The 13796-nt window shown below is 42.6% G+C and overlaps 1 protein-coding gene across 3 annotated transcripts in view; it reads right to left on the bottom strand.

Moving 5' to 3' along the window:
* The window catches only part of STARD13 (StAR related lipid transfer domain containing 13), a 297402-nt gene that overhangs the window by 107965 nt on the left and 175641 nt on the right, over nt 1-13796 (bottom strand). The window contains exon 1 of one of the 3 annotated variants that reach the window (XM_005446478.3): nt 10970-11373. The exons of the other annotated variants lie outside the window; for them this stretch is intronic. Within the exon in view, the coding sequence (XP_005446535.1) occupies nt 10970-11138 (169 nt within the window). The 5' untranslated portion in view covers nt 11139-11373. Of the gene's footprint in view, nt 1-10969; nt 11374-13796 lie in introns of those variants that run through there. 3 annotated transcript variants of the gene reach the window in all.

The following is a 13796-nucleotide window of genomic DNA, read 5'->3' on the forward strand; positions in this document are numbered from 1 at the left end:
AGTCTGCTTTTTGCAGAGCCAGTCCAGACGAGGATGCCTTGAGCAATCCTGGCCAGTGGTCCTAGCTGGAGGTTACTAGAGAGCTAACGAACAAAGCTTTCTGGAGACCAGTGCCCTCAGTGTCAGAAAAAAGCAGAGCAGGATGGTGCAATGAGAGTTGGATGGGGCAGAAGTTTTAGTTTATATACTTTTTGAAATCTTAATTTCTATTTAAATCAGTTAAATGACTACAGAATTGTATTTGCCACACACCTGTAAGAGCTGACAGGATATTCCGCAGAAAGATGAGGGCAGATTGATGGGTCTGGTACTGAGCCGCACTCCCTATACTCTGGGCGGATGAGAAGATTCTGGGTCATTGCAAATTCTAGCAACACTGAACTGTTTTAAATCTTTGTATTTAAAGTGCCTAGTCCCTTCAGAAATCTAATTTTTAGACTTATAAAAGTATATAAATATATATACATATAGATAGATAGACAGACAGACAAAACCAGGAAAACTCTGGCTGCTCAGCTTCTACACCATATTCCAATCAGCCAACATGATCTTACTCTGCTCTCATGTGCGTCCACCTGATGTCTCACGTCCATGCACCTGAGCTCCATCCCCCAGCAAGCCTGGCTACCAGCAGTGATGGAGCCAGAGCAGTACTTCATGGGTGGGTTTTGGGACACCAGCTGAGCTCACAGCCATTCCCTGTGTGTCAGGAGTAGCCCCTGGGCTAGCAACTGTGGGAGGCAGCAGTGTACGACAGGGCTAATGGGAATGTAAGTGACACTTCCTCGCAGCTCTCGTTGCTGTTGGCTTTCTGTGAGCACCTGAGGTGTAATGTGGTTTGCACTCTCAAACTAAAAAACTAACCTGAGTAACGGAAAAGGTTCTGTATTTCCCTCTGATATCCCATTTTTCTCACCCAGCTTAACAACTCAGCTGTGGATGTTAGAAACCAGATTACAAGCACCAAAATGTGAATCATCTGCTTTATCAGTCTTAAAATAGACTTTCAGAACCTGATATTAGAGAGAATCAGTATTACTGAAAAAAAATTAATTTAGAATTATTTTAGCAACTGCAATTATTTCCTCTTAAACTTCAGAGGCCAGAACTAATGAATCGATCTTAAGATAAGAAGCCACTTGAAATAATAAGACTTTCAGCAAAAAACACTGCCATTATGCGCCAGGGAGCTGAAACGCTTATTATGCAGTTCAGTGAAAACTCAAAAGACACAAAGCATGGATATGACTGGCAGTAGTACCATCTAAAAATAGCTCCACATGAAAGAGAATTAAAATGTCACCGGAAATTTTTCCCTTCCTTCAGAAGCTGCTGGTGAATAGATCATTCTTGGTCTGAACAGACAAAACCTCGTGCCCCATGTGCAAGTGCAAGGGCACTCCATCGCTTCCCCCTGGTGCCCGCGGCCCCTCATTGAAGATGGCAGGGTGGCGAGCTGCTGGGGAGGAATGGCTGAACTATCCCAGAGAAGAACCGCAGCCATGCGTTTCCTTAGGCAGCACCACTCATGCAGTGTCTGAATAGCCATCAGTGGGGTGGAGACAGCTCTGGCTTTCGGCACGAAGCATTGGATGAAGACGTAACAAGCCCAGCCATGAACCAGCGCTGGTACTATTTGATCCAGGCTACATCACTCAGGCAGTGGTATGAAATGCAGCTTTTGCTGCAATGGCTCAGGTTTTGGCAGGGTTGTCTGGTCTAAAAAAATATAGAATCAGCAGTATGATTGATAAAGTGGTTTTGGACAAAGTATTCTGAATATCTCACCTTGCTAATTTGGAAGGGGCTTTTATAACAGATATAGTCTGATGATTGCTGAATTTAAAAGAAGAGAAACTCCATTTAATTCTGGATAAGACCTAGGCAGACCGCCATGCTTTTAACAAAGTGAAGCTGACAGAATGGCAGTTTCAAAAAGTCCTCGGAAATATAGATAAATATAGCTGTAAAAATGAAAAGAAAAAGGAAAAAAAAATTAATAGCCAAAGACTTAATGCCTCGCCATCTGTGCCAAGCATTAACTTTTGGATTTTACATTATCTCCCTCAGATAAATGTTTGCAGGAAGAGAAAGCCGTTATCTCTGAAGTTACAAAATGATTAGATATTCAGATGCTGCCATCAGATGCAATTACAGACAAAATCTTAGATTCATCCCACAGAACATTTGAGTTTGCCAAATACATTACAAAAAAGCCACATTGTGTGGCTCTGAGAGTCCTGTCCTGTCCTGTCCAGACTCCCACTCCCATACCAACTGGAGACTAGGAAAAACTAATCATTCTGCTGCTTCCTGAAGCTAAAAGTATGCAAAAGTGCCATGCCTTTCACACGAGTCCTACATTTGGGCCATCTCAGTGTTGACAAGAGACCCTTGTTCCTTCTCAAATCTAGAGTCATCTTACATCTTTTGGTCCCTTTTCAAATCTTAGGTCCTTTGGAAGGATGCTTGATGACGCTGCAGTTATTGGGATGATCAATATGATCTAATTATTTTGAGTTGTCTCTGCAGGTTCTGAGTTTACACAAATTTGGGATATTGATTTCACAAGAAGGTTAGGGTTGTGGTTAGCTAATGTGAACCGTCTGCTGCGCAGCATGAAATAATGAAAAAGACTTAAGTAGTCGGCTTTTTAACAGAATTTATTTCTGCATTTATGCAGGAATGGAAAGGCAGTTCATGATAGGATACATTTACTTTTGCATACCTCCTTCATTAATTTCAGGTATTAAAAATTGTATTACAGCAAGAATATTTTACTGTTTTGGAGGTAAATACTACAGAAACATTAATGTTAGATCTTTAGACCTGTGGAGCAAAGTGTCTCCTCATTTTGCATCTTCTGTGGCAGAGGCAAGAGTGGTTACATTCACACTGCTAAATGAAAGACAGCCTGATTCTTGGGTTTTGGTCAAGTGGCATCACTCACCTCATGCCTGCACTACCTAGGACTAGTCCTCTTTCCCATAAAACTGCTCTGGGTTGAGCTAGCTGGAGAAGGCCAAAACAGAGCCAGCGAGTCACCTGCTCAGCAGAGTAGGGGGTTCTCCAGCTCACCTCCCATCCCTTTTACTTAGCAGTACAGACATGCCCACTCAGAGTCAGAGGGACACTTTACTGCCATAAGGCTAGTACCAACACAGGAACATGATGTGTTAACACCTGACATCTGCAAGGAGGAGCTTCTGGATAATGTCGATAATGCACATTGAAGTAGTGGCCCAAAGGATGCACGTTTAAGGAAGGGGAAAGAGTTGCAGAGATCTAGAGAAAAACCACAGGGTTCAGCACGTGGTGGGAGGTTTGCAGAAGCAGCAGCTCCCTTGTAGAGAAGTGTTAGAGAGGTGTTGCTGTAGCATCACCCTTGCTTCTGGACACATTTGGCATTAAAAGCTGTACTGCAGCCTTTAAGGAAATGCCTTTCCTTAATGAAAGGGTGTCACATTTTCCTGCAAATGTGATTTCAAGAAGGAAGCTGAGAAATCTCCCAGAAAATGGCAGGTCTGGGGCGGGGGGGGGGGGGCACGGGATGCTGGCAGGTGCATGTTTGTGACTAAAAAAGATAAAAGCTAGAATTAAATTAGAGATTCCACTTCAAACTTGCCACTTTTTTCCATACTCCTAAACCACTGAAGTCATAGAGAATTAGAAATAAGCATGGCACAATCAATAAAATAAACAAACCATGAAAGACACTAGTTAACACATTAAGAGGGAAAAAAGTCAGATACCCTTCAAGGCCATTAGGTCTAAATGAAAGCGATAACAATACATATGTACAGATTTTGCTTCCAAATCCTGAAAACTTCGCTCACACAGATCCCCCTCCAACCACAATCCTATTAAAAAGGAACACAACTATTGCTAAAGGCCTGTAATACTTAGTTCATTAAAACAATACCAGCTGACATTATTGGAATTTATTGTTTTGCTCCTTTAGTACAGAGGAAGATTCATCTGACTAAGTTGCAGGGCTGAGCCCTTCTTTGGCAAAGGATTTCAAGTGGAAAGCAAAACGTCTGGTATTTTCCAGCAAGGCAGCTTCCCTGGCTGGCAGATGGTATTTACTTAAGATGTACCGTGCAGCCCATATTTTAAACAAAGTTATTTCACCGAGTTCACCTAACATCATGAAGACAGAAACTTTTGCTCATCTGCGAGTATGTGTTTGTCAAAACCCCATGCAGTTTGAAGTGCTATGGAGTGATTTTCTTCTCCTGGCAGAATTAACCTCCTCAGTCCTGTAACAGATGAAAGACGAAAAGCCACAAAATGTTTTCAGACTGAGTCAACGCACATCCTTTTCAGCTAAGCCATAATGCTCCCAAGTTCTCTAAATCATGTCTGCTCTTCAATAGCTTCTAAATAGTTCAGGTCAAGGTGCTCAAGCCCTCCTCTCCCCCACTAAGTGATGGTGTACAATTAGCGTTGTGATGATTTTCTCTAGTTAGCTCAGCTAACCTGTTGCATTGAACCTGAACAAGGAAACTCAACAGGTTTTTAAGCAAAAAGTACAACACGTGAGAATTTTACGAGGCATGAAGATGAGAGTTTACTGACTTGCCCACATTCAAATACCTGTAAAGTAAGTATAAATAAGAAATGACACAACTAGTATCTACTGGATCAAGCCCACGGGCCATAGAATTCAGCGTTTTACCCTCAAAAGTGGCTATCACAAGGTGTAACAAACACAAGTACAGACAATTGTTTACTAACCGAATAGCCTAACTACAAGGGACCTGTTTTCTCCATCCCTTCCATTAGAGCTTAGGCACTAATCTAAATATATGTGATGCCCTGTATGAAACACCTCAATTTAGAACTTATGGTTTACGTCCAACTAAAAGTCTGAGAATATTGTATGATAGGAGTAAAATAACAACAATGACTATGGCTAAGATGCTATTGCATTTGAATCAAAACAACAAAAAAAGTCCATAAGGATCTGTTGCGTAGAGAGAAAAATAGTATTTGTCTGGAATCTAAAATTGCAGATCTTTTTAATTAACACTTATGGTGCTCATGGTACAAATACTGCACTTTATTTTCAGGGATTTATGTATAAATACAGACATGAGTCTCACAGTAACAAGTGCCATGTACAGATTCTCTTAATCTATTTTTGTGAGTAATTTCTATTTTATTTCTGTTATGTAGCATTTTATTAAACTAAAAAACCCCAATTACTATTGTAATGATTCATGTATTGAGCCTACATCTTGCATCTATTGGCTTCAATGTGTTTTAACATTACTGGCTTGTAATTGTAATTTTACAAAAGAGTTAATGTGAAAATTAAAAATCTCCTCAGTGATCAATACAAAGATACATAGCATAGCTTTTCATTTCACCACAAACAATTTCAAAACAAAAATGTCTCAAGTTAAGATTTCACCTTGGCTGAAATCCTGCTTTCAGTGAAATTGAGAGCATAAGTCCCGTAACTAAAGAGAAGAGCCAACATTTACTTCCCAGTGTCCACCCTGCACGTCAGCAGAACTGTCTCTGACACTCAGTGGCTGTGAAGTGATAAGGCCAGAAGGAACCACTATCATCATTGAGTCTGATCTCTGGTACCACACAGGTCACTTCTTGATACACACCACACAGGTATTTCTGGACAATTTCAGCATTTGAACCTCTTTGCCAGGTTTGCTCTAGTGAAAGTTTCTCCATTTCAAATGCCCTGTTTTCTATGAAGCTTTCATTAGCTGGACGGCAATCTTTCATTCTACTATTTAATTTTTAAATTTTTTTGTATAAGCACACCTCAGGGCACTCTGAGTTTATAAATACCCCTCAGGACATTCACAGGGTTTTGTGCAAACGTTTCACACAAATACTTCAACAATTTCAGAGTACAAGCTTAGAAAAAAAAATTTTTTTTAAAGAAATCCTACAATTTAATTGAAAAACTCCAGTTTCTCTGAGTTTAGAGCTAAGGACTTGAGGAAAGATAATGTGTAAGGAAGAAAGGACGATGGTTAAGAAGCTTCATGTGATGTAGGGTCTCAGTTTCTAATGGATCTTCACCTACTGTAAGAAATAGTTTTCACAGACTTAGTCAAGACTTGATATTGTTTAACCAACGCAAAGATCCCTCTGCTGTGAGCACATGCCTGCCACACACATGTCTGATGCTGGAGAGGGTGACGGACCATGCCTCAGCTGAGGTCTGCCAGGCAACTCTGTAGCTGAGGATGTTCCCCCCAGGGCCCTGGGCCACTGCAGACCCATACCTGTCCTCTCTTGTGTGCCTGAGCCAGGGCACAGACACGGAGCCACGCAGAGGCACTGGGGGTTGAATGGGAACTACAAACTGCTACTGCCACGAGTTAACCCACAAGCTCAAGAGGCAATAAGTAGGTCACTGGCACTGGGCAGAGATGACCTAAGTGAAGGTGTTCACCAAGGCTGAATCTTGTTGGTTCATCTTTTAATTTGTGGGTTCAGATAATGAGGTTTAAAGATGTTTAGGTAAAGTGGCCAGCATCCAGAACATGGGAAATGCTACAGTCCAGGTTGCCTGAACAACCGTATTTTGTCCTCTTTGTATGTCTAAACAAAACCACAGTCTTTAATAACATAATTGCATCACACTTCCCATCTCCAGGGACGGACAGGTAATGCCATACCTGTGCGCGTATCCACAATGTGATCTGGGCTTTTTTTATTGCAGACTATGACTGCAATGTTTTCACTTACATGACTTCCAAGCTCTTTTTGAGTATGGGATTATATTACAGCTTCTTTTACATTAAGTTGAAATTTAAAGTCACCTAAAATGCACAGCTTTCTGCCAAGTCACTCGTGTTCTTCTGTAATGCTTTCCACAAACTGTACTCATGCTTAGAAAAGAGAAGAATTAAACATGTTGAACTAGCTCCAAAGGGAAGACTATAGACAGAAAGGTGCATTTGTTTGCACCTCTAATGCTCGTTCAAACCAGACAAATGCAGGTGACACAGAAAAAAATAGTACTCATTAAAGATCAAAATTGAACTTGCAACATATAAGAGTACAAAATATCTGCTGACTGTTGAACGCTGAGTTTGCCTTGAAAAGTTAAAGTTTGCTTTGAGGTCGCTCCATCGAACAATTTTTTTCAACTGCTCTTGCCTGTGGACATAAACTGAGACAAATCACAGAGCATTACTCACTGTGGGCAGGAATCTACTCACCGAGAACAGGAATTTGTCTTATTTGCATTTGCTTCTTCATACCATTTTCTTACTGAAAGTGCAGGCTAAGAATCAGATTCTACTGTGGATGAATGGGGACATTTCTTTACCAGCGATGCCTAGCTGTTCTGGGGCAGATGTTGATTTGTTCATCCTGGCTTATGCTCTTACTTTGTACTACACAGTCAACGATTTCAATGTAATGTTTTCAGCGTATGGCTTTAATTCTTCCTTACTTTTTATCTGCAGCGACTTTTTATATTTCCTATTCTGCACTGCATTTAGCCATGTACTGTGAAAGAAATAACAACTTTGTGACTCATGTAATATAAATTCTTGAAAGTCACCACCTTATTTATTTAAAGAGAACATGAGTAATCATTAATGAATTCTCATACAGTTACTGCATACACAGTTTGAATAAATACCTCAGACCAAGCATGCTACACCCTGTTCCTTTATGCTGAGGCATGTGTCCCCTTCAGCATGGAAACTAACGGGCTTATGGGGGAAAGGGAATCATCAAAAGATCACATTTTGAAAATACCTATTTAATATCAGACAGATAATTACTACACACATTCACAGGCCACCACATAATTTTGCCTCAAGGAGACGGTGGTGTACATAAACCAAATATTTAGGACTTTCAAAGTATGATCTGATTAAAATAACAGTCTAGTTCCTTTCATTTCCCATGTGGTGGTTTTCTTTTTAGAAATTATTAAATGGCCTAATTCCTCTAATGATTCATTCAGTTTATTTTTAACTAACACCGAAGGAAAACACAAAGAAAAGCTTCTTCAGAAAGCGTGTTTTTAAAGGAGGAAATCAAGCTGTATTGCACAATATGATAAGGGCAATTTAGCATCGTTTAGAACAGTACATGTAGCTGATGACTGAACAGATAGCAGTATATGCAACACTGTATTACCCTGCATTAATGAACCAGGTTCCTATCCTGGAATGGAAGCCTTGACTGCTTTATACATTGTAAATTGGACGCACTGTGATTTTGCAAATAATTCCTTTCACTAAGGAAAAATATCCCCGATGTAAGAACTTCACCGTTTCCTACTGTGGGTCCCTGCAGTCTGAAATCCAGCAACTGAAAAATATCTGCACAAGAAGTACAGAGCAGGTATTCCAACAAGCCCCAAGGCAGCTTAGCACTTACTTAAACATGTGGCAGATCTGTTTTCAGCAAAGCAACCAATCAGGCAGGATTTACCATTCCAGCAATATTAAAATTCAGGATGGATGTTTTTCTAAACATATAATTCAAATGATTCAATTGGGGAGGTGCTAACACAAAAACTGGGGTAGCAGTGTTCAAACACATTGTCTTAATGGCCTTAAAATGTATGATTCAAGGACATACAAATTCAAGACTAAATAATTATTTGCACGCTTTACTCCACTGGGTGACTGAAAGCAACTTTTGCTTGTCATCTTGCATCCCCTGATTTACTTTTCAATGCATTCTTGATAAATCGCTCTGTGGCATTCCGCTAGTAACAAATCCCACTTGCCAATGGGGTAAAACTCACCTCTGATACCTCCATCCATATTACAGTACTCGTCCGATACCTTCTGGGAGAGGGGCTGGAACTGACTGCAGTACCCTCACACTGCTTACAGTGTAAACAAGGCAAGCACAGAGGGTGACATGCTGACCCAGCAAAAACTGGTGAAAGTCTTGTCAGTGACTGATGGGACTAGGGTTTTCATCCAGAGTGTAAACTGAAGGTTTCAGATTTAGTCACACTAGCTATATTGGTATTGCCAACTCAAAATTATTAGTCAATACTTGGGGCACTGCAGAGGAAATATGTCTTGCCTATGCCTTTGCACTAGATATGTGTATTCCTACATATGGCGCATACACAGACATCAGTGTCTATCTGCATACCTACTTTCATTATTGCTAATGAACTGACATCTAATTAACAGAAGACTCTGTCCCCAGTTTTCCATCAATACAAAAAGTGAAGAAAGATGCATAATACACAAATATTTCATATACTGAACCGTAACATGTATCACATCATCAAGGTGCTATACAAATATTTCCCACAGCTCTGTGCCGGACAGGTTGGAAAGCTGTGGCAGAGGAGCAGAGGCCATTCAACACAGACAGATCATCCATGCAACAAGCTGCAGGAAGAACAGTTACAACTCAGAAACTCCTCTGTGACCCACCACACAGCCTCTCATAAGCCTCAGCACTGCTGGGTGGCTTTGGCAGCCCTGGCTGTCCCAGACAGCTGATGGGTTATGGCTTACAAGAGGGAACGTTGAACAGCACCATGACAGGTACAGGAGGTGTGTTAATCCATCCCATCTGCAGCTGCTGCTTGAAAACTAAGTTAGTACTAGTACTACACCCAAAACATTTTCAAATAAACCTGGAGAGAAATAAATTACCCTTTCTTTCCATTCAATCCAGGCTGTACACTGAGTACACAGAATGACATAATATCCTTCCTGAAATCAGCGCAGCAGTGAGGACCAGTATCCTTCAAACACGACCAGTTCCTGAGACCGCATTGCAAACAACTGCAGTTTTCTAATTGCCACAGAAACTATCTTTTTCATCTTTTTAAAAAGCTGGCCAAAGAATTATGTATTGTTTTCTTTATAAATGCAATAAAAGCTTCATCACTATATCCCTGTACTTCTGCCAGAGTTTGACAGCCACAGATATAAAGAATCTTACTGGAAAGCAACACACAGAAATAGCCACTCCATTTAACCGCTGCTGGTCAGAAGCTCACACCAGTTTTTGTGATACTTGCCAGATATGACAGTAGATGTTGTTAACTCTATGCCTGCCCCTAGTTAGCAGAATCAAACATATTTTTGCAAGCTGTCAAGAAAGTGACTGTTGTCGTCAGCGATTTTAAATGTTTTTCATGACAAACACATGACATAGTCTTTTTCTACATGTAGGATCACATCAACTTTGGAAACTGATATACAGGTTATTATACAAAACTACGGTCAATACAAAACTATGTATTGATTTACTTTTTAATCTGTACACTTGGCTTTTATTATTTTATCTTTGCATTAACAATTCTGAAGATTATTTTAAACTGCACACACAGGCCAAATGATTTGTCCTGAGGCCAATCTGCATTTAGCTTTAGTACTGTAGAGATATATATTCAGAAAAACAAAATCAATATATCTGCAATGACTGTCTAGATGAACTGCATAAGCAGCTTCACAAAGCCAAGTCAGCAGTTATTTTTAAGGACATGTGACAAGTTTTCTAACCCTCTGACAGCCACACATGCTTGTTTCCAAAGAATATTATCCCAGCTGCCTTCTTCCAACAGCTCTGGACTTCTGCTCTTTTTTTTTTAACTGGATGATCATCTGTTCTCCCCCTCTGCTTTACCACGGGCAGGTTTTACCTGTAGCAATCCCGAACAAATGTACTGATGCCAGTAACTGCTCTGCCAGTCAGAAAAGACGAACTTCAGCACCAAAGCTACCACATAGTTTATGATTAAAAGACAATTTAGTTAAATAGCTAATCATGCACTAGTGTTTGTTTCTCAGTGTATGTGTGCCTGTGTAGAAACAGAAAGGTATGAATGACTATTTCAAACTCTGAGTCTAGCCAGATTAGTCCAGAACAGAGACAAGACAAGAGTCTGAAATATGAGGCATTAAAACCTGTTCTCATACGAAAGACGGGACCTGCAGACCCTGTGACAATGCCAGGCTAAGGAGGGCTTCTGCCATTAACTCACCTTGCTGAATTTTCGTCAGTAGCTGGTGACGGGCGAGAATCCTGCTCATCCTGTAGGGAGGGCGCCTGGCAGTTTGATCATATCGTAAGTACATCTCCTGGCCCTCAGATGACACCGAGTTTAGGTAGTAACAGCTAGTGCCTGATGTCCTGGGCACCTGCTTCAACATCTCTGCTCCTTTAAAATCGCTTCGCTCCGTCCCTCTCCGTTGTGGCTACTCCAGATTATAATCAGGGTAATGAAAGGAGGGAGGCAACAAGCCCTAGGGAGCTGAAAAGAGCAAGCGCTTTAAAAGAAAAAGGAGTGCCAAAAGCTACAACTCAGGATTCCTGCTTCTCCCACATGATCCGCACGGGCCAATCGCTCCGAGTCCAGCCCGTGGAAGCGCAGCCGGCCCCTGCACCGGGACAGCCGGCCCCTGCACCGGGACGGCCCCTGCACCGGGACAGCCGGCCCCTGCACCGGGACGGCCCCTGCACCGGGACAGCCGGCCCCTGCACCGGGACGGCCCCTGCACCGGGACAGCCGGCCCCTGCACCGGGACAGCCGGCCCCTGCACCGGGACAGCCGGCCCCTGCACCGGGACAGCCAGCCGGCCGCAGCCCCGGGAGGGCGAGCCTGCCCAGCACCCAGGGGCTGTCCCCGGCCGCTGCGGAAAGCAGGGAAGAAAAAGTTGAAGACACTCGGGAATGCCTGTTTTAGAGTATGCAGGGCTGCAGAAAGCCTTTTCCTCCTCAGCTCCACGCTGCCCAGCTCTCCACTCATCTCTGGAGAAGATGCCCTCCCTAGTTTTCTCAAAATCATACCCCTGTTTGCCAAGAGAAAGTCCGTTTACGGAAGGGCTGTCTGAATCCCCAAAACCGCACGGTACAACGAGCACTGGAACAAATGAAGCCCTTGGGATGAAAAAGAAATCAACAACGCCTAGCAGCAGGCACTGAGCAGTAAACAAAACCCAGGAGTCCCTAATATTAATGTTACCGAGAACTGGTCACAGCCTGCAAGAGAGGAAGGGGATGGAGAGAACTTTGTTCTTCAGATTCCTCCCCATAACATCTTTCAGTTCTTTTAACAGGCAGAGAGGCATCTGTTTTCATTCAGTCTTACCAACACTGAGTTTGCAAAACATGCCATTTCTTCAGTTAATGAAATGGAAGCAGAACACTGCCATTTTCAACAGCAAGTGGGAAGCCAATCTGAGTAAAAATATACTAAAAAGGCCCTCCTAGTACGCCTGTCAAACCATTTTCCATTACACTTGAAAATACTAATATTTTGGTTTAATATACCCCTAGCATGAGCTGATTTCTAAGGGAGCACAGCTCTTGCCAGGTAGTTTTGTGATCAAGACGGTTTCTGATAGGAGCGCCACTGGCTCACGGGAAGTCATTTCACAGCCCTGGAGATTAACTTCCCAAGCACAAACTGGCAATGGTGGGACTCAGAAGGCTCTGTGTCCTGTTCTCCGGCCTCGAGGCCAACAATATGTCATGACGCACCTTTGTATGACAGAGCTCTCCTCCCACCCTCAGCCTGGAGGTAGGTGGCTGCCCACCAGGGCAGGGCTGTGGAGTGGCGTTGCCTGGGACCTGCCTCAGTATAAAGGACAGGGTCAGGCAGCTTGCAAAGGTAGGCACCTAAATGTGAAGGGAAGAAAGGACAGTTGTCTCATTCACAATTATTCATTAAAATTTCACTCCATGCAAACTCCTTAGGGTAGATTTTTACTGCAATGCAATCTGTTCTCAGTACACCTCATGAATTTTATTCCTAATCAACGTGTGACTTTTCCAGTGCCATAAAATGGAGAAATATAATTCTGGGTACTAGAAATTTAAAATGAAAGCTCTAGACTGAAATCCTCCATTACCTGTTATTACCATCTACAGTACCCACAAGTCCTGTACTTGCTGGTTTTTGCTCCAGGTGTGGCTCTGTGGTCTTCCCTGAGACTCCCATCAGGGACTTCAAACTCAAGACGAAAGAGGTGGCACCACTACCATCTATACTCCCAAACAGGGCTGGTCGCTGGCAGCCAGGGAGTGGGAGCAACCAGTCTCCCCTGTGCCTTGCTGTGCAAAGTGGAGAGGCAGGATTCCTGCGCAGGTGCATGGGGAGAGAGCCTGAGCAGCCAGGACGGGATGGTTTCCATCCCCACCCCAGCTTGCCGAGTCAGTGTGTCAGTCACTCAGCTGCTGTCTTTTGAAGAATAAATATCCCAGAGACTCCCCAGTGTCAATGATGTGCACGGTATTTATCCAAAGAGACATTACCACCATACAGAGAAATTCTTATTTGATTAATCTACAGTCCTTTGATCTAATTCTACTTATAAAATGCTACTGCTAGTGGAAAAAGCAATTATTAACATTTCATAGCACTCTGTTTAAATTTTCATAGGGATTTCTTTTTCTGTTGGAAAATGCATTGACTTTTTCAGCTAATGGGATTCTGCATTCTTCCTTGCAGTATTTCCAAAGACTAGGAGGCAGTTTGATAGAAATGTAATGTTTCAAAAGCCAGCCCAAAGAAACAAAAATCAAAGCAAGAGCCCAGGTAAGGTATTGACTAGGGAACAAGTCCATTAACGGCTCAACAAGCTCAGTTATATGCTTGTAACAGATAGCAAAGCACCAGCTCCAGTGCCCCCGTGGCTGCCCATCTTTCCCACATCCCAAGTGACCGGGCAGAGCTGCCCTCCCAGCTCCCCCAGCAGCACATCTCAGCAGTCACAAAGGGCAGCACGAGGAGCCTCTCTGCACGGCAATGACTTTCCCTTCCTCCCGGACACAAGGGTCCAAGCACAACTTGAGAGCCGGAGGGCTGC

This window comes from Falco cherrug, chromosome 2, assembly GCF_023634085.1.
Source record: "Falco cherrug isolate bFalChe1 chromosome 2, bFalChe1.pri, whole genome shotgun sequence".
NCBI classification, from domain to species: domain Eukaryota; kingdom Metazoa; phylum Chordata; class Aves; order Falconiformes; family Falconidae; genus Falco; species Falco cherrug.